This window comes from Eutrigla gurnardus (genome assembly GCF_963514095.1).
Source record: "Eutrigla gurnardus genome assembly, chromosome: 9".
In the NCBI taxonomy this organism is placed as follows: Eukaryota; Metazoa; Chordata; class Actinopteri; order Perciformes; family Triglidae; genus Eutrigla; species Eutrigla gurnardus.
The window spans coordinates 29415080-29434165 of NC_139923.1; the positions used below are offsets into that span (position 1 = coordinate 29415080).

Below are 19086 nucleotides of genomic sequence, written 5' to 3' on the forward strand. Positions count from 1 at the left end.
GTTCGCTTTTATTCACTGTAATCATATACAGTTCGGTGCGTTGCCTCGTACAGCAACACAAAGAAGTAGCACCAACTACGCAGTTTGTCAAACACGTAATAAACACACACACACACACACACACACACACACACACAGGTATCCACATGTGTAAAGTATGGATTATTTTATAGCGTCCTAAGAAGTTAGAATAATTGCTCTGTCGTGAAACGTGAAGTCACTTCTGTGCACATAAAATAATACAATCATGGTTATGAATGCGTGAAACAACATTTAGGTTAATCATGTAACGTTTCTTCTCGTTTTAGTCCCAATAAACTTGCAACATCACATCGCGCTTCTTCATACAGTGTGGCTTGTTTTCCCGGGATTATGTCTTACAGGCAGCTACTTCTTGGACACACACACACAACCAGCAGCTCCCGCAGTGTTTTCATAGATAGAGCAGACATTATAACTAATCATTATTATTGTGAGTCTCTGTAATCTTTAGTCTTCAGTTGTAAACGAGCCCTGCTCGAGTCTCTTGTTGGACGTTGAAGCGCTGCTACCTGACAGACAAAGCTCGGGGCGAACAGCGCTGGACAGGGAGGAGGGCCGTGTGACGTCAAGACTGTGTTTACAGCTAGCAGCTAGCCGCGGACGCTAGCCAGCCTTCTCCTTCTCGCTCCGGGGCCGGGGGTCTTCTTCGTCAAATCCCTCTCGCCGACCCCCCATGGTCTTCGTCCGGGGGGAGACATGCAGGACCGGTACAGCGAGGTCGGCTTCGTCCAGCAGATCCTCGGGTTGAATCTGGTTCCGAGGAAGAACGGCACACACCGGGGCAACGACACGTCCCTTGACGACTTCTCAGGTCGGCTAATGTCCGGTTCGCCTCGGTGTGTGTAACTGACTGTGTAACGACGGGGGGATGATGAATACCACACCGGGTCCCGTGTTCCCCGGTTAACAGTGACGTATAACCGGGCTGGAGTACCGTTAAGATGTGACTGTTAACGTTAGCTGCTCTGTTAGCGGTAGCATGCTAAGCTACTGTAGCTCTGTAAAGCTAGCTGACGTCATAGCTTCGTGTTTGCGGAACAGATGTGTTACAAACTTCTGTTGTTGTTTTTATTTTGGTGGTTGTTACTTCCTCAATCCTCTATGTAGAAACTTTATTTAAACACGGTGCTCGTTCAACTCCATCGGTCTAATACATTACATAGATTACAAATTTAACGTTGAGCTCCGTCGGGTCACGTGTTCGGTCACTCCTCTCATTCGTACCCTTTTTTAAATATATATTTTTACATTTAAATTTGCGTATTTTTTTCGGTCACGTGCCTTTCGGAAGATCCCCCACTTCGCACTTGTGACGTAGTGTGTGTGTTATTGTGTGGGTGTTTATGGATAGAAAATAAATAATGTCTATATATCAAGTCAAGTGTTCGTAGATTACAGATTGAAAATCGTGTACACAAGCAAACAGCTAACACATCCATTACTGGATCCGTCCTCTTCTGGTTCTGGTCCGGGGCCCCGACTCGGGAACTCTGGGATCACAATTATGTTAGAGTTTCCCCCACTCGTAATTAAGACTTAAGGGGGGCGTCCACGGGAAATAGGTATTTACCATAACTCCGATACAGCTCGCCGTTGGACGGCCGTTTTGTGTCCTCGTCATCTCCTTCCTCAGAGTACTCGCCAGCAGGACCTGCTCCTGGATCTGGGCCTGTTCCTGGTCCCGGTCCCGGTCCAAGTCCTGGTCCTGATGCTTGTTTGTTTGTGAGCAGAGATGTGGTACGGCGTGTTCCTGGACCTGGTCCCGGTCCTGATGCTTGTGTGTTTGTGAGCAGAGATGTGGTCCCGGTCCCGGTCCTGATGCTTGTGTGTTTGTGAGCAGAGATGTGGTACGGCGTGTTCCTGTGGGCCGCCGTCTCTTCGCTGGTCTTCCACCTGCCGGCCGCCCTGCTGGCCCTCGCCACGCTGCGGCAGCACAAGACGGCCCGCTTCATGCCCATTGCCATCCTCCTCATGGGCATCGTAGGCCCGGTGTTCGGGGGCGTCCTCACCAGTAAGTCCTCTCACAGTTTGGTACGGGTGCTGGAAATCCTTGAAAATTTTTAGTGCAGTGGTTTCAAGGTTTGAAAGGTGCTTGGATCTTCTTTCTTCCAGGTGCCGCCATCGCCGGAGTGTACAAGGCAGCAGGCAAGAGGATGATCTCTCTGGAGGCGCTCGTCTTCGGCGTGGGACAGTCGTTTTGTGTCCTCATCATCTCCTTCCTCAGAGTACTCGCCACCCTTTAGCAGGACTGAGTCCTGGTCCTGGTCCTGTGGTTGCCGGGTGAGTCCGCCACCGGCCTCACGCCTCCTCCCAAAGGGACCCGAAACTAACACAGCATAAGACACATGTGGGAGCAGTCAGGCCCCCGGACGTGATGTCATTTCCTGTTGATGGAGCAAGTCCATGTGTGTGTGTCTAAAAACTGCTGACTCGGCCGTCACCGGCATTCGATGTGAAGGCAACAGGACGACACTCACCTTTCTCAGGGGCGGCGTTCGTCTCCGTCGGCCTGGCAACCGTCGGCCTGGCAACCGTCGGCCTGACTCCATGCAGGCTGATCGACTACACAACGCTTATATGCAACAGTCTGGCTGTTTCCCCCTCGAGGCCTTAATTTCTATTTTCTAACTTCCAAAGTTCATCTCCATGGCGACCGTTCAGCGGCGCCGTCTCTCGCTGCTCCTTCCTCACATGTCGATTGATTGAAGTCAACGCCGACTGTGTTGTTGTTGATTCCAAGCTAAGCGTTCTAGCTAAGTTCATGTAGACGAGCATACGAGGTTTTTAGGTAACATTTATTTTTTTAATTCAGCCAAGAGAATGTGTTTAGTACGCCAGCGTGTCATTGTAGGTAAAAAAAGAAATGGAAGAGGGGCCGATATTCAGAGAAGAAAATCTGAATTTTCAAGATTAAAGTCGTAGATTTTATGAGAAAAATACCTGATAGTTTCTGAGATCGAAGCAGCAAAGAGATTATAAAATCATAAACTCCTCGAGGATGAATGTGATGATCTGTCGTCTCCTGCTGGACTACAAACCCCACGTGAGCCGAGCTGGACTACAAACCCCACGTGAACCGAGCTGGACTACAAACCCCACGTTAACCGAGCTGGACTACAAACCCCACGTGAGCCGAGCTGGACTACAAACCCCACGTGAACCGAGCTGGACTACAAACCCCACGTTAACCGAGCTGGACTACAAACCCCACGTGAACCGAGCTGGACTACAAACCCCACGTTAACCGAGCTGGACTACAAATCCCAGGTAACCTCCCTGTAGACGGAACCAGCGACATCCTTGCGTTGTAGTTCCTGATGCACCGAAGCGATGACCTCATCCAGACCAGGACGTTGCTTTCACCTGATTGGTCCAATTCTCAGTATTTTTCTCTGAAATTAACCATTTAAATCGCAGAAAATATCCAAGTTGTTTTTCTCGTAAATGTACGATTTTAATCTTGAAAATTCAGAGTTTTTTCTTGGAATATTTAACTCCCCGCCTCCGTTTTATAATTTTACCTACAATGTCGCTGATACGCTGTCGTACTTCAGGGTTGGGAGGATATTGATTGCAAAGAATATATATATATATATTTTTTTTGTCGCATTGTTTTAATGACTTCTTTACGTCTCCTTCTTTATGTCTCCTTCTTTACGTCTCCTTTACGTCTCCTTCTTAAGTCCCCTTCTTTACGTCTCCTTTACGTCTCCTTCTTAAGTCCCCTTCTTAAGTCCCCTTCTTTCCGTCTCCTTTTTTACGCCTGCTTCTTTCCGCAGTTGAGCAGCTGGTGGCTCGCAGATCGCATCAAAATATCGTGCATATAGTCACGAGTGACTTGGAAAAAAGACCTGACTAGCTAACAAGTCGCTAGAAAAATAAGAGCCTGTTTTAAAATACATTTTATTAATTAATTGATCTCTAGAAGGAGAACTTATGATTTATGATCATCTTATTTAAGATTATTTGATTGTTGTTCACTGAGAAAATGTCTTTACTTTCGACACAATATAAACATTTGTTTCCGTCGTTTGGTGACACTCATCTGATTTTTCTATGTATCATAAATGATTTCCAGGTTTTTGTAGTTTCCAGATGACCAAATGTGTTTTTCTGTGTACGGAGGCTCAGTGGTGTAACTGCTGCTTTTCATTTACATGTTTGTATTTTTATTTGTAAAAGTAAACCACGGAGCAGGCAACGACGCGGTGATTATTTCACACCGCCGCTGATGCCACGACTCTTCGGTTTTCTTTTAGCTTTTATTTCACATTTAATATTTGCATCGTTTGTCTTGATGAATATCTGCTTCTGATTTTTTATTTTATTGTGAGGCTCATTTCCTCACCCTTCTACATGTCGACGCCCCCACACCATCGGCCAGGTTGCCATTAGCAACCATTTTGAGAAATTGGCAACCAGTTTTTAATAAACTTTTTTAAACGTATTTAAATGTTTCAGTTACAGTCAGAACCTGATAACGCTTCATGTTCAGAGATGATTTTGTGTACGAGGAAACTTGAATTCTGTAAAGTTTCTGATAAAACGGGTTATCTGGGAACACGGGATGGAACAATATATGGTTTTATCACTGATCGGGATCAAAAAAACACTAACAATAAGTTAATCTTAGTTAAATTTCGGGATAATCGTGAATATTGTCAGGAGCAACTTGAAGAAGCTGATTAGCTAATCGTTGATATCGAGATATGACAAACAGAGCCTGATTTAAAAAAAACAGGAAGTATTGTGTAATAAAAAAGTATTATTACATTTATTTATGCAGGGAGACTTTATGATTTATTATTACCGTATTTAAAATTGTTTATGTATTTTTCACTCAAACGTATCTTCACTTAAAAATATTTGATTCTTAAAATGTAAAGTGATAATCGTGAACGTCTACGGCAACAACCACTAACGGTTAGCGGATATCCCGATCATCGTTATCAAAAATCGGGAGGGGGATATTTGATTGATTATTATTATTATTATTTTAGAGCTCATACTGAAACTTGGTGCAGATTGTTTTCCACGGTCCGTTTGGAAATATTGTTTTCCTACGTTCCCTGCTGATGACATCATCACCGTATTGATCCCCGGATTAGAGAGCAAACAGCTGATTTTCTAAACCTTCAAACCAAAGATGGTTGAATTATTCCTCCGGACATCACAAACTTCACTTCACTTCTTTTGAAGAAAAACAAACGGATCAAATTTTTTAAAGATGGTGATGTTGACCAGATCAGCCCCCGGGGCTCCAGCTGCTTTCTGGACGGCCTGCAAATACATGTTGTTGCATTTGTCCTGTAGATGACACATATTCAATATTATTATATTTGATCTTTATCCTTTAGTCATTTCCTCATCTAATTTCCAGCTGTTTGCTTGTTACAACAGCACTTATAGAGGCTAAGCCCCGCCCCTTCCTGTGTCCCCATGGGACCTTATTTCAGAAAAGATGATACACGTGTTTATTGATCCCATCTGAATTGTTCCCTGAACGCCACATCTGATGTTTGTCCGTTAGCTCGTCCTGCTAGCTAGCGAGCTAACGTGGCTACGCTCCATCACTAATGCTGACGTGTTAAAACATCGCTGTCTGTCGTCTGGATATTTTATTCAGCAGCTACTGAACATGTTTAAAAGGATGCTTTAACACACCAACGTAAAAATGCACATTTTATTTTGTACCTTTAACAGTGCTGTTTATCTTCATTGTTTCCTGGTTTCAGTATCATTTTGGTTTAAAACCATTTATTCACGTGTGAAAATCGAGTCTAGAGTATCTGCTGTAACAGAAGCGTTTATTTCCACATTCCCAGACTGGTTTTTTGTTCCATTTTTACCAGATTGAAAATGTTTTAGACGTTGATTTTATTAGAGTAAATAAAGTGCCAATGGTTAATATTTTCATGTAATAAAACATGTTTCAAGTATTATCTTGTGTTCTATCTTCACATCGTCGTACAGCCCAGATGTTTTTATACACATATACACATGTATACATACATATATATGTATGTATATGTTTCTAATGGGCTGAAGAGGAGGGTGAGTGGATTACAGTCTGGTGAGTCTGCTGCTTGTAAACTGGATTACAACGTGACCGGCAGATGAACCCATGACCTGTGTTTACCTGACGGTTTCTTCTTCGTTGGTGTTGCACTGTTGGGCGGTTGGTTTAATGAATATATATAGTTGTTGTATAGTTACAGCCTGTTGAATATTGATCATTAACAGTGTAAACTGATCACATATTTATTGGTTTGGTTCAGGAGCACTGATTTCACATCACAGTCAGAAGTGCAGAAACAATATGGAGGCAGGAAAACCGGCAGAAGGACGGAGCATGAGGCCGGCCGGGCTGCATCTTCATCTTCTTCTTCCTCCTCCTCCTCTACACCTTCTTCTTGTAGTCCTCCAGGTGAGCCAGGATCCAGCCGGAGGGACCCAAGATGGCCACAAACAGGACCGTCAGAGCGATCGCCTGCTCCTGAGGGTCACGGAGAGAAAACGCAGTTACGTCTCCGGATTACTATGAATGTTCATGAATCTGTACAAGCAGAGAAACGTGACCTGCTGAAACTACCTCAAAGACACAAAGCTTCTCATGTTCTGGATCAACATACTTTGTTCATCAAATTAATTTTGATGAAGTTTCTGCTCCTCAATTACATCACATTTTAACTGCTTTCAGACTGTAGATAGGAAGAGGACGTCGTCATGGCGACACCTGTTGGTTCTAAAGCCTCCAGTTTGGCAATCTTGGCTTTTCTGAAAGAAGTGACCATATTTGGTCTGTGGAGGAGCGACGGGTGGATCTGATGAACCCGAGCAGCAGAGCCAGAGAGGAGTCGCCCCCTGGTGGCCAGCAGGGAGGATGCAGCTTTAAGGACCTTCAGCTTCACTTTTCAGAACCTGATTGAAACTTGATTTCAGAAAAACAGATCTATTATTCTTATGATTCTTCTATTGTTAAATGCTGAGTCATTCCTTATCATCGTGTTCCTTCTATTCTCTGGTTGTTTGTCTTGATAAAGAAAAATCAGCTTTCTGCCTTTAGTTTTCTGATGATCTCCCCTCCTACCCGAGTCAGTAAGTAATGTTATAATGTCCTGGATTTGTTCCCTCAGTGAAGGAATGAATGAGACAAACTACAATAAGTGTCGGTTAATCAGACTGACTGTGATCTTCATCAAGGTCACTGACTTGGCACCTGATCAACTGTTTTACATTCAGTTCTTCCTCAATAAAACCGGAGCAGGGTGGAGGTCTCCGGGGGTGGAGGTCTCCGCGGTCTCCGGGGTGGAGGTCTCCGCGGTCTCCGGGGTGGAGGTCTGTCTGAACACTTGTTCATCCTCCCACTTTGTTATTCATGTCCGAGCTGATAGCAGCGGCTACGTGTTGGACGTCGGCGGGATAATGGCGCTGACGCACTACAGCCGCGAGTTAAACAATAACTTCCTTATAATAAAACATATAATAGCATGGTGCACAATAAGGTGAATTAATGTGTTTGATCAAATAGCTGGGTGCGCAATAACTATAATATTTATTTAGTTATTATAAATATATATATATATATATATATATGAGCATGCTGCTGGTGACGCATGTACGCGTAAAGTTTGGCGCAGTTTCCCCTCTAACCCATTTCAGGCCGAGATGCGCAGCAACGCGGAACAGCCGCTGTTACCGGTTAGTAACGACCCCCCTGTTGCTGCCGCGGGCGTGTGAGGTCAGTTACCGGCCCGGTCGTGAACTCACCCCACCACTGATTTCGTGCTTGGCAGGTTTGGATGAGAGATTCGCTGCTTGGAGCAGCTGCGTCCTCAGCGCGCTCCGGAAGAGCCGGGAGGCGGCAGGCAGAGACATAGCGACGGTCCGGGGATGAAGACGGCAACACGCGGGGCTTCTGCTGGTTCTGGAGCCGTTAATGTCCGTTCCTCCGGTATGAGCCAGACGCACTGAGGGACCGAGGGAAGGAGGCTGCTGGAGGTTTGTCCGCCCTCCGGTGGCGTCGGAATTTAATTGGCCCGTCGCACCTCCGGGTATATGACACCGTGTCCTCTTGTCCTCATGTCACCCTGACAGCCTCCAACTTCTATCAACACCCTCCCACATTTATATTTATATATATATATATATACACACGTTGAAAATATATAGAAAATAATTATATATACATTTTACTAAAACATAAATATATAAAACAAATATACTCAATAGAAGAACAATATATATATATATACATATATATTTATGTTTATGTTTTTCTTGTATTTAGTACATTTCAGAGCCTGTACACTTTCACTTTTACTTGAGTAAAGAAGTTGAATCTCTTTGACTACTGGGGTGTTTTAGCTCGGTGTGACCAGCAGGGGCGGGAACACGCCGCGGATGAGTATGTGCTGCCGGAAATAAAGGCCGGAGAAGAAGAAGCGGTGTTGCTTACAGGAAGCGTTGAGTTCAGCCTGGGTACCTGCCCGTCTACCTGCTTGCCTGTCTGTCTCCCTCCTGCTTGTTGTGTTCACCGTATCCTCCAACACACCGCGGGTGAGTCTCTGAGGTAGCCGGGCTAGCTGTAGTTAGCATGTTAGCGGTCGTATCAGGTGATCCAGGCAAACCAGCCTGGTGACAAAACGGCTAGTTAGCATGAGCTAGGCTACTATTTTGTTCTACTCTGTTCTCTCTTGTTGTCTTTACGCGAACTTCGGTTTAAAGCCACTCTTGTTTACTAGCAATGCTAGCAATTGTAGCATTTCACTCCTCCCGTAGGCGTCTGCGTGTTAGCTCCGTGCGCGGTGGTCTCCGTTAGCGGGTTAACAGTAGCTCAACTTTGGTGTCACTAACGGTTGTAGTTGGAGACTTCTACCTGATGTCTTTTTACATGGCTCGCGGTGGTTTAACGTGCACGTGGTGCGCGTGCTGGCTGCCCCTGCTCTCTACATTGTATGTGTTTGTTGAAGTCTCTTTATAGCCGGTTGGGTTAAATAGCCAGATTTCTGAATGGAGTCTGGTGCAGAGACGTTCCCGTCGTCATCGTGACTTCGTGACGCGGACTCCTCCACGTAGGCGTCTGCCCCGGACCTTTGGGTGTCGCGGGTCTGTTTACCTTTAGGGCAGGTCGCCGTGTGAAGAAAGCACGACCCCGATGACGTCACCGTCACGGCTCAGCAACTGCACGCGCTCTCCCGATTCACTTATAGAGCTATTTACCTCTGGACCCTTAAAAAATAGAGTACAGGACGAGAACACGCGCCTGGATGTCAGAGTCCCGACGTCAGAGGAGCAACGCGTCACAGCGCCACATAGTGGAGAGGGAACCAACGAGGCTCTTGGGTTCCCTTGGTTGCTTATGACACGGAGGTGTGTGCAACCCTCCCAAGGATATAAGACCGGCACTGACCCACCACCAAACCAGTCCTGGTGAGTCAGCTGTTGGTGTCCCTGGGGGATCTCCTCCGAGACCTGGACCAGGGCCTCAGTGAGCTCCCAGACAGTCTGTGGAGGTTTTGGCGCCGAACTGCATCCACACTCATGAGGTCGGGCTAGTCCTGGATCAGCAGGACCCACTTCACCAGGATGGACCCAGGACCTACTGCATCAGGAGGGACCCTGGACCCATTGCACCAGGATGGACCCAGGATCCACTGCACCAGGATGGACCCAGGATCCACTTCACCAGGATGGACCCAGGACCTACTGCATCAGGAGGGACCCTGGACCCATTGCACCAGGATGGACCCAGGACCCACTGCACCAGGATGGACCCAGGACCCACTGCACCAGGATGGACCCAGGATCCACTTCACCAGGATGGACCCAGGACCTACTGCATCAGGAGGGACCCTGGACCCATTGCACCAGGATGGACCCTGGACCCACTGCACCAGGATGGACCCTGGACCCACTGCACCAGGATGGACCCAGGACCCACTGCACCAGGATGGACCCAGGATCCACTGCACCAGGATGGACCCAGGATCCACTGCACCAGGATGGACCTAGGACCCACTGCACCAGGATGGACCCAGGACCCACTGCACCAGGATGGACCCAGGACCCACTGCACCAGGATGGACCCAGGATCCACTGCACCAGGATGGACCCAGGATCCACTGCACCAGGATGGACCCAGGATCCACTGCACCAGGATGGACCCAGGATCCACTGCACCAGGATGGACCCTGGACCCACTGCACCAGGAGGGACCCAGGATCCACTGCACCAGGATGGACCCTGGACCCACTGCACCAGGAGAGACCCAGGATCCACTGCACCAGGATGGACCCTGGACCCACTGCACCAGGAGAGACCCAGGATCCACTGCACCAGGAGAGACCCAGTCAAGTGTATTTTAATTTCTAGTTTCCGTTAATGTTTCAGTGAAAGAAGCTCCACAATGTGATCCCTGGAGTAAAGAAACGTACGTTTCTATAAAATCATACACTTGTAGTAACGAACGTCATCTGTGTTGCATGGAGACGTCCACCAGATGGCGGTGGTCCCCCATGTTTGGTTTATGCTGCTTTCTGTCTGCTGTGGAAAAACCCTGAACATCACATTTCATAATAAAAGGCTGGATGCAGTTTGTTTGTAATGTAACAACGTGAGGCTCGTTATGCAGATTAATTAGTTTTTAAACTGACCACCAGGGGGCGACTCCTCTCTGGTTGTATAGAAGTCTATGAGAAAATGGTCCTACTTCTCTCTGCTGGCCACCAGGGGGCGACTCCTCTCTGGTTGTATAGAAGTCTATGAGAAAATGGTCCTACTTCTCTCTGCTGGCCACCAGGGGGCGACTCCTCTCTGGTTGTATAGAAGTCTATGAGAAAATGGTCCTACTTCTCTCTGCTGGCCACCAGGGGGCGACTCCTCTCTGGTTGTATAGAAGTCTATGAGAAAATGGTCCTACTTCTATTTTACTTCTATGCTTTAGGGGGCGGGGCTTACCTGCTGATTGACAGGTTGCTGTGTAGAATGTGTTATCTCTTCCACGTCTCTCATGGCTGCCGTTTGTCTTTGTAGGTCTAGAGAGTGGATTTGGTTCCTCCTGCTCTCGGTCCTCCCATTTCAGCTGAGACCCCCCCCCCCCTCCCCCCGTGTGTGTGTGTGTGTGTGTAAATCCACTGTAGGCCGATGTGAGTGTGTAGTTTGAGGGTAGTGTGTGTTTGTGCGTGTTTGTGTGTCCGCCATGTCCCTGTGTTCCTCAACGCTCCAGCCGAGTCCGGCGGCGTGTCTCCGCCTCCTCTGCCTCCTGCTGCTCCTCGCCGACGGCTCCTCCACGGTCCCCAAGAAGGACCTAGGCCCGGCTGAGTCCCAAACCCAGTTCACCACAACACAAGGTAACGAGCCAGCGTTCAAAATACAATATCAGATGTTGGTGTCACAATGATTCTCAGAGGAAATATCACTGTGAAGCTGTTAGAAACTGAGCTTCTTTTTTTTTATATTAAATATTTTATTCACACACTTTCTTTAAACTTTTGGAAAAAATTTTGTTCCTGCAAATAAAAGATGTTAAGCCTAGTTTATATTGGAAAAAGTTTGTCTTCCTTCTGACATTTCCAGCTTAACTGGAACATCGATGTCTCCATCGAGAGAACGACAGCTTTTCAAGTCACACAGGACGATATTTGATCCTCATCGTGGAGGAAAAGGTCTTGGATGTAGAATAAAGGTCTTGAAATGTGTGTTGTATGTGATGACATCTATGATAGAACAGAGAAAAGAAGATCTCCATATTTGAGGGACTGAAAACAGCATTTTCTGACATTTCTTTATGAAAAATGCCTTTTGATGATGAACAGATGATGAAGATAGTTGGTGATTATATTTCTGTGGATCTGTTAGTGGAATTAGTTTTCCTTTCATTTGTGGTCCTTCTGTAAAAAGCTGTCTCCAAACATCATGTTGGTTGTTTAGAGGACAATAACATCTCATTTAATGTGATGAACAAGTGACATAATAAGTAGACTGAATACTGACCATTGGATTGATACAAAGATGGAGTTTACCACAGCTGGAAGGGGCTGGAAAAGCATGGAAATGCACCTGGAAATGCTTGGAAAGTGCTTGAATTTGACTTTGGAGAAGGTGTTGGAACCCTGATAGCTCCTCCTCCAGTTGCGTTTTAGGAATCAAGGCGTCCATCCACGATGATGCGCTGTGATTGGATGAGATGAGGAGTCTCAAAATAGATCAGGAACACACTAGTTCCCTTCAACACAGGATTAACCAAGTCAGGTTTCTGTAAACCTGCGTCCTCCTGGTTGAGAACCAACGCTTTTCTCTACTGGTGTCGGTGGCTGGTTGTTTCCTCAGAGAGACGGGGCGCATGTTGTTGTTGTTGTTTGAATCTGAACTCCGGCAGCGACAACATGCGATAAATAAGCGATAAATCCTCATCAGTTAGAGTTCGAGTCAGACAAATTTGGGAGTTAAAGTGTGTAACACTCGGCCGGAGGGTCCGGCATGAAGCTCCGCGCTCCGGACACAACAAAGACTGTTCAAGAACTGGAAGAATGAGGCTCAGTGGCGTCGGAACGAAAACTACCAGACGTTTTTGGAGTTTTATCAGCTCTGGCTGCTGCTGCAACCGGAATCCCAAATTGGCCACTTCAGTAAATGCAGCATGAAAACTGTGGTTGTTAAAAAAACGCTCCGTCAGCAGTTCTGTTGACAGAACCACAACAAACAACGACAACACAAATTAGCATCTGCCCGAGGAGACAACCTCCAGTTCTGAAAAATGAAGCCGATGCTGAAGTGCCTTTTAAAGCTGCATTCTCTCTGCTGGCCACCAGAGGGCGATGCGTCTCTGGTTGTATAGAAGTCTATGAGAAAATGGTCCTACTTCTCTCTGCTGGCCACCAGGGGCCGACTCCTCTCTGGTTGTATAGAAGTCTATGAGAAAATGGTCCTACTTCTCTCTGCTGGCCACCAGGGGCCGACTCCTCTCTGGTTGTATAGAAGTCTATGAGAAAATGGCCCTGCTTCTCTCTGCTGGCCACCAGGGGGCGACTCCTCTCTGGTTGTATAGAAGTCTATGAGAAAATGGTCCTACTTCTCTCTGCTGGCCACCAGGGGGCGACTCCTCTCTGGTTGTATAGAAGTCTATGAGAAAATGGTCCTACTTCTCTCTGCTGGCCACCAGGGGGCGACTCCTCTCTGGTTGTATAGAAGTCTATGAGAAAATGGTCCTACTTCTCTCTTGATGTATTATCTCAGTAAACATTGTAAACATGGCCAGCCAACCACAAACCTTATTTCATGCTTGCTGTGGATTGACAGCTGAAGCCAACCAATGATGAACATACGAGGGCGGGACTCCGGCCGCGGGAGTGAAGGAGACGGAGACTGAAGGCTGAGTTATGCTTCCGCGTCGACACAACGCAAGGGGGCTTGCGGACCCCTTACGTCCTTGCGGACCCCCCTTACGTCCAACGCAAGGGCCTGACGTGCACCTCCCAAAAATCCTAGACGCGCGTCGAGGCGACGCAACACCAACGCAACGCCAACGCAGCGGCATTGGCTGTGATTGGTCCGCTAACTACATCCGCTGGAGACCGCTATCCGGTTTCCACTCATAAACACCGCCATTTAAACTTTTAAAAGGCTACTTTTATTGTTTGCACCTCGTTTTATTGTTTGCACCTTCTCGCTTTTGTACAAAGAAATAAAACACCAAGTTCTGAAAAAATGTGGATGTTTAAAGCCGGAAAGTAAAGAAATACGCTATAACGAGGCTACGACGATATACGTCAAGAGTCTCGGTCGGTCGGTCAGTCTTTACAAAAAACATAGCGCCCTTTCCCGGTGTGGCATTGAATTGCATTTCGACACGTAAACCCAACGCAGAACCATCACGGTCTCCCAGCAACTGCGTGGCCGTTGCGTGATCACTACGCGGAAGCATAATCAGGCCTTGAGACGCAACATACGCAGCGGGGAAATCAAAAAGAAAGAGAGAAAAGTGAGACGAATGCGGCCGGTGGCGGTGCCGAATCTGATTTGGTGCCAAAACAATCATCCTCCATTATTTGGAGGTATTTTGGATTTAATAACGATGATGTGAACCAGAGCGAGGTGTTGTGCAGGTCGTGTTCGGCGTGTATTGCAATGCGTTCAGTGGCGTTACACCGTATGAGTCGGCGTCCACCAGACATAAAGACATTACAGACGAACATACCACATTGCAAAAGACATGGTACCCATGTAGACAGTCTAAAATGTTTGATTTTTTATTGATTGATTGGTGACTTTGTTAATGTTGATGACTGGCAGTGAGTTATCATCAATAAAACTGCAGTTTCCACATTCTTTTGTATTATGATGTTTTTATTTTTCTGAAAAATATTTTGTTTTCACCGAACCCGTAGTCATATCGTATCATATCGAGATATTTGGCATGAATATCGAGATATGAAAATTTGTCCATATCGTTCAGCCCTAGTCTCAATCTCTAGTTTCAAGTCTTCTTCAATCCAGCATGATGTTCATTTAGTACATTATGGTCCATTTAGGGTCCACCAGACCAGAAAGCAGGGGATGGTTTAGGGGGCGGGGCTTACCTGCTGATTGACAGGTCCATTTAGAGTCCACCAGACCAGAAAGCAGGGGATTCTTTAGGGGGCGGGGCTTACCTGCTCATTGACAGGTTGCTACCACGCTACCAACGCTAGTTAGCTACTAAGATGACTTTAACACTTTTGTGTTTGTTTCTTAAATGTTGTCAACTGAACAGGTCTAACTACTTTACCAAGCTTCTATCGTCTGTTCTTCTTTTGTCCTCTCTTTACATCAGCTTTGCTTACGTTATTCATATCTTACATGTTTTTCTAATGAATTGACGTATGTGGTATTTTGTTTTTTTCCCAGGTGACGATGGTGGAAATGCAGCCAATCTACAACTGAACAAGCATTCGACAGACAACCGCACGTTGAATGACTCGGCGGTATCCTCAACCAACGATATGTCCAATCAGCAGCCATCATATCCAGGCCCTCAACCTGCAGTCCTTCCTCCTTCTACACCCACACGGCCCAGATCCGTCACCATCACTGGAACCATTACAGAACCTGTAACTGGTCCTCCAGGACGTGTAGACCCAACCACGGTACTGGTGACGTCTACAGCAACAACGAAACCTACAGGAGCAGCAACAATGTCTACAGCAACAACACCTACAGCAGCAGCAACAACGTCTACAGCAACAACAAAACCTACAGCAGCAACAACGTCTAGAGCATCAACAACATCAACATCTACAGCAACAACGTCTACAGCAACAACAAAACCTACAGCAGCAATGAAACCTACAGCAGCAACGTCTAGAGCAACAACAACAACAACACCAATATCTACAGCAACAATGTCTTCAACAACGCCACCCACCACAACCGTAAAAGCAATGACCACACTTACGAGAGCTAATGCGACGGTTACTACGTCAATGAGTCCAAAGACCACATCGCCACCAGAGGCTCCAAGTCCTGGTCTGCCACCAGTCCAGACCTCTCTACCCAGAGGTCCCAGTACCGCCCCCCCCACCGATCCGTACAAGCCTGTCTCCTCGGGAACCGGTGTTGCCGTCGTAGATGTGGCAGGGGCGGCTCTGACCAAGCATCTGGTGGATACGGCGTCTCTGGTTGCCGCCCTGCTCTTTGGCCTCCTCTTCTTCTTGGTCTCAGTGGTTTTGTTCGTCACGCAGGCCTACGAGAGCTACCGGAGGAAGGACTACACCCAGGTGGACTACCTGATCAATGGCATGTACACGGACTCTGGGGTGTGAGGCGGTGCCCAGATGTTTGTTTTGGAGACTGGATGGTATCACGGCAGTGCTGTGAATCCACAAGGTGAGTCTGTGGTGCTGCCGGACTGTCCGGCGAGGTCTGGACCGAACTCACCAACGGGTCACGGACTCTAAAGAACTGTTCCACTTAACGCTTCGTTCTTCGCTGCTTCCCTGTCTGACGGATGTGAAAGAGTTTGGATCGTCCCAGTTTTGCCAAAACAAACCTAGAGGAGACCCGGATGTAACTCCGGTTGTACACCTACATGCAAAGTCCTCGATCAGGCTTTGCTATTGGTCCACGTTGCTGGTTCCAGGCTGGCTGGACCAATCAGGATGCTTCCAAGGTGATAAACTCGACAGATGTTTTCTGTGTTGTTTTACTTTTACAGATGAATGTAGTCACACGGACGTCTGGTGCTCATTAAGGACTAAAAAAACAATTAATTTTAGTTTCTTTAGGTTTTTGTTCCAATCCGACATCACTCTTTTAGTGCAGCTTTCCTCCGATCTGACGGCCGGGGAGTCTGGAGACGATAACAAGCCCTGTAGTCTGCTGCTGTTGTTGGGGTCTCTTCATTTCAACACTTAAAGAAACAAATGTGTGAAATCAACCTCACAGTTAACACAAGAAAACATTCCTCATTTACACGGTAACCGCCGTTATTCTAGAAACAAACGAATCGCGGGGGGGGGGGGGGGGGGGGCGACAAAACACTTGATTAAAGTCGTACATTTACAAGAAAAACAAACCAATATTCTCTGAGATTATAAAATCATAAAATGACACCTCCAGGATTAATGTGCTGATCTGTATTATCGTGTCCTGCTGGACTACAAATCATACGTGAACTTCCCGTTGTAGTTCCTGATACTCATCCTTTCTCCTGATTGGCCCAATTCATATGAATCTGATTGCAAAGTTTAATTTGATGAGGTCATCGACTGCAGTGTTTTTTTTCTTTATAATCTCAGAAAATAACGAGATCCTCATGATTGTCAAAACATGATTCAGACGCGTCACGTTTACGTTTTTGTTAACAAACAAATATTTGTATTGAATCACCGATGACGCACATCTCCAGCATAATTAAACCATGAAGACATCAAAATCGATTTATTTTTATATCCTGTATTTTTTTAATTTTCACTTCCCTGCCAGGATAGCTAGCTGATCTTTTTAAAGTCACTTGTGACGATATCCCGATTTAATATAATTTAAAAATAATATTTTATATATATCATCATATCTTTTATCGTGATAAATTGTGCATCGTCTGATCACTAGTCCTAAAAGCCCCAACGATTTAACGTTAGACGAGGTAGTAGCCTATTTTAGACGAGGGAGTAGCCTAGCTTAGAAATTACTACTAGCCTAGCTTTGACACGCTACTAGCCTGGCTTAGATGAGGAAGTAGCCTAGCTTAGACGTGCTACTAGCCTAGCTTAGACAAGGAAGTAGCCTATCTTTGACCCCTATCAACCCCAAATAATTATAATAATTATAATATTAACGTTATAAAATGAGGTGAAATCTCCCAAATGTTTCTTCATTTCAGAGTCTTATGATTTCACGTTGATTCCATTGCATTTCATTTTTCCGTGTTGAATGTTTTGCACAGTGCGTCATGGGAACGCCATGCCAGTTTACGATCTGTTTTCTGATTTCCTTAAACAGACTTTTCCTGCAGCTTATTATTGCCGTTAACATGTTTCCAATGTTTCACATTTTTTACATTTCTAATACGTTTCGGAAACATTGACTGACTTTTTAACATTTTGTGACTTAATCATCCTACGTGTCAAAATTCTGGGGAGATCGATTATTTTATTTCCTTAATGAGTAAAAATTGTCCGGCTCACGATGAAGATGGATTTCTGTCAGAAAAGTGGAAGTTAAGATAAATGTGAGCGTCTAAAAGTTAAGAATCTAATAAAGTGCTAAATTATCAACATTGTTAATGTGAAGGAGTAATGATGGAAGTTCTGGGATGTTATTGACTGAACTACTGTTTCCTTTATGAGTCTCCTCCTCCTCCTCCGAGGGTTCGCGGTCGATGAACAGTCACCAAATAATCACTGAAGCACATTATTGTATGTTAAAGCCAACGGAAACGTAAAGCCATTCTCCACGTGGGAAATATACGTATATATTTTTTTTTCTTGTGACCAATGTTATACTCATTTTCCATGTTTGCCATAACTGAGTTGTGTTTTTGTTGTAGAAATGCCACATTTAGATCTGTTTACAAGAACGTAATAGGCCATCGGTACGGAAGCCGACAGCTTTGTTTGACATAATTTGATGTTTGTATTTATATCCTGTTATCTTGTAGATCTTGATTCTCTAAAAAAAAAAGAAAAAAAAGAAGAGAATTTGATATTCTTTTATCCCAAGAAAATGGAAGTATGGAAGAGGATTAGGACCAAATGTGATTTTTTTTTTTTTTTTTTTCTAAATAAATCCTAAAGTCGTTTAAAGACTTTCTTTGGCCCTAATCTTCTTCTATAAAATGTTATCTTTATTCTCTCACTTTTTTCCCAGTCATCATATTCAAAAACATAATCCAAAAAATGTCCTTTGTGGTTTTTCTTTTCATGAGAAAAACAAGGTTGTTTATCACGTTTTCTTCAGACAACTAAAGATCTTGAGATGAGACTTAAAAAATAATTTGGGCCGCTCTCGGCTTCCGTACCTGGTTGTAATTTGTTTTTTGTTTTCACATGATCACGGACTAAATTTAATAATCAACAGAAAATAATTTCTTGATGGTAAAGACCGATTAGCATGTTCACTCGTGATCACGAGAACTTTTGTGTTATTCACTCAAAACATGACGTCTTCTTTGAAACGTGATCAGCCTACATGTTTCAACAGCTGCCGTTGCTACGGGCAACCACACTGCTGAGCGTTAACACGGTCTAGCTGAGCAGAGAGAGAAGTCCAGCTCCCTCTGTGTGTGTTGTTATCTTCTCCTTGCTTAGCTGACGTAGCCGAAGCAGCGGCGGATTATCTGTCTTTGCAGTAACTGATGAGCAGAATGTCAGGAGGAGACGTTCTTCTGTGTGCCAACGCAACATTGTACGAATGCACTTTAAAAAGAGATATTTTTACTTGCAGAGAATAAATAATAAAATAAACAACCAAGCTGCTGTTTGAGTGTCGGTTCTTCGGCGTGAAGGCGGCGCTCGCGGTTTGGTCGGCGAGCACGTGAGAGCCAGCTGTTTGTAAAAGGTGAAATCT

General features: G+C 45.5%; 3 protein-coding genes across 6 annotated transcripts; 2 read left to right on the forward strand and 1 right to left on the reverse strand.

The window, feature by feature from the left end:
- Window positions 1-316: 316 nt before the first annotated feature.
- tmem170a (transmembrane protein 170A) lies at window positions 317-4603 on the forward strand. Of its 2 annotated transcripts, XR_014597695.1 has the most exons (4): window positions 317-853; window positions 1883-2053; window positions 2155-3141; window positions 3310-4603. XR_014597695.1 is itself a non-coding variant. In XM_084017127.1 (3 exons), the coding sequence occupies exons 1-3, from the start codon at window positions 739-741 to the stop codon at window positions 2283-2285; spliced, it is 417 nt and encodes a 138-aa protein (XP_083873253.1). In that variant the 5' UTR covers window positions 317-738; the 3' UTR covers window positions 2286-4603. The 2 variants fall into 2 exon arrangements, 1 of the variants encoding a protein (XP_083873253.1); XM_084017127.1 differs by having other exon boundaries at window positions 2155-4603.
- Window positions 4604-6400: 1797 nt separating this feature from the next.
- On the reverse strand, window positions 6401-8110 carry cox8b (cytochrome c oxidase subunit 8B). The gene is made up of 2 exons (XM_084017133.1): window positions 7813-8110; window positions 6401-6538 (listed from the first exon to the last, which is right to left on the reverse strand). The coding sequence occupies exons 1-2, from the start codon at window positions 7918-7920 to the stop codon at window positions 6443-6445; spliced, it is 204 nt and encodes a 67-aa protein (XP_083873259.1). The 5' UTR covers window positions 7921-8110; the 3' UTR covers window positions 6401-6442.
- Window positions 8111-8369: 259 nt separating this feature from the next.
- Window positions 8370-18293, forward strand: LOC311018242 (uncharacterized protein). Of its 3 annotated transcripts, none has more exons than XM_084017105.1 (4): window positions 8370-8601; window positions 11077-11393; window positions 14929-15005; window positions 15036-18293. In XM_084017105.1, exons 2-4 carry the CDS (start codon window positions 11243-11245, stop codon window positions 15840-15842), a joined length of 1035 nt encoding a protein of 344 aa, XP_083873231.1. In that variant the 5' UTR covers window positions 8370-8601; window positions 11077-11242; the 3' UTR covers window positions 15843-18293. The 3 variants fall into 3 exon arrangements, 2 of the variants coding, with proteins under 2 accessions (XP_083873231.1, XP_083873230.1); XR_014597694.1 differs by having other exon boundaries at window positions 8371-8601; window positions 14929-17623; window positions 17661-18293; XM_084017104.1 differs by having other exon boundaries at window positions 8371-8601; window positions 14929-18293.
- The last annotated feature ends 793 nt before the right edge of the window (window positions 18294-19086 follow it).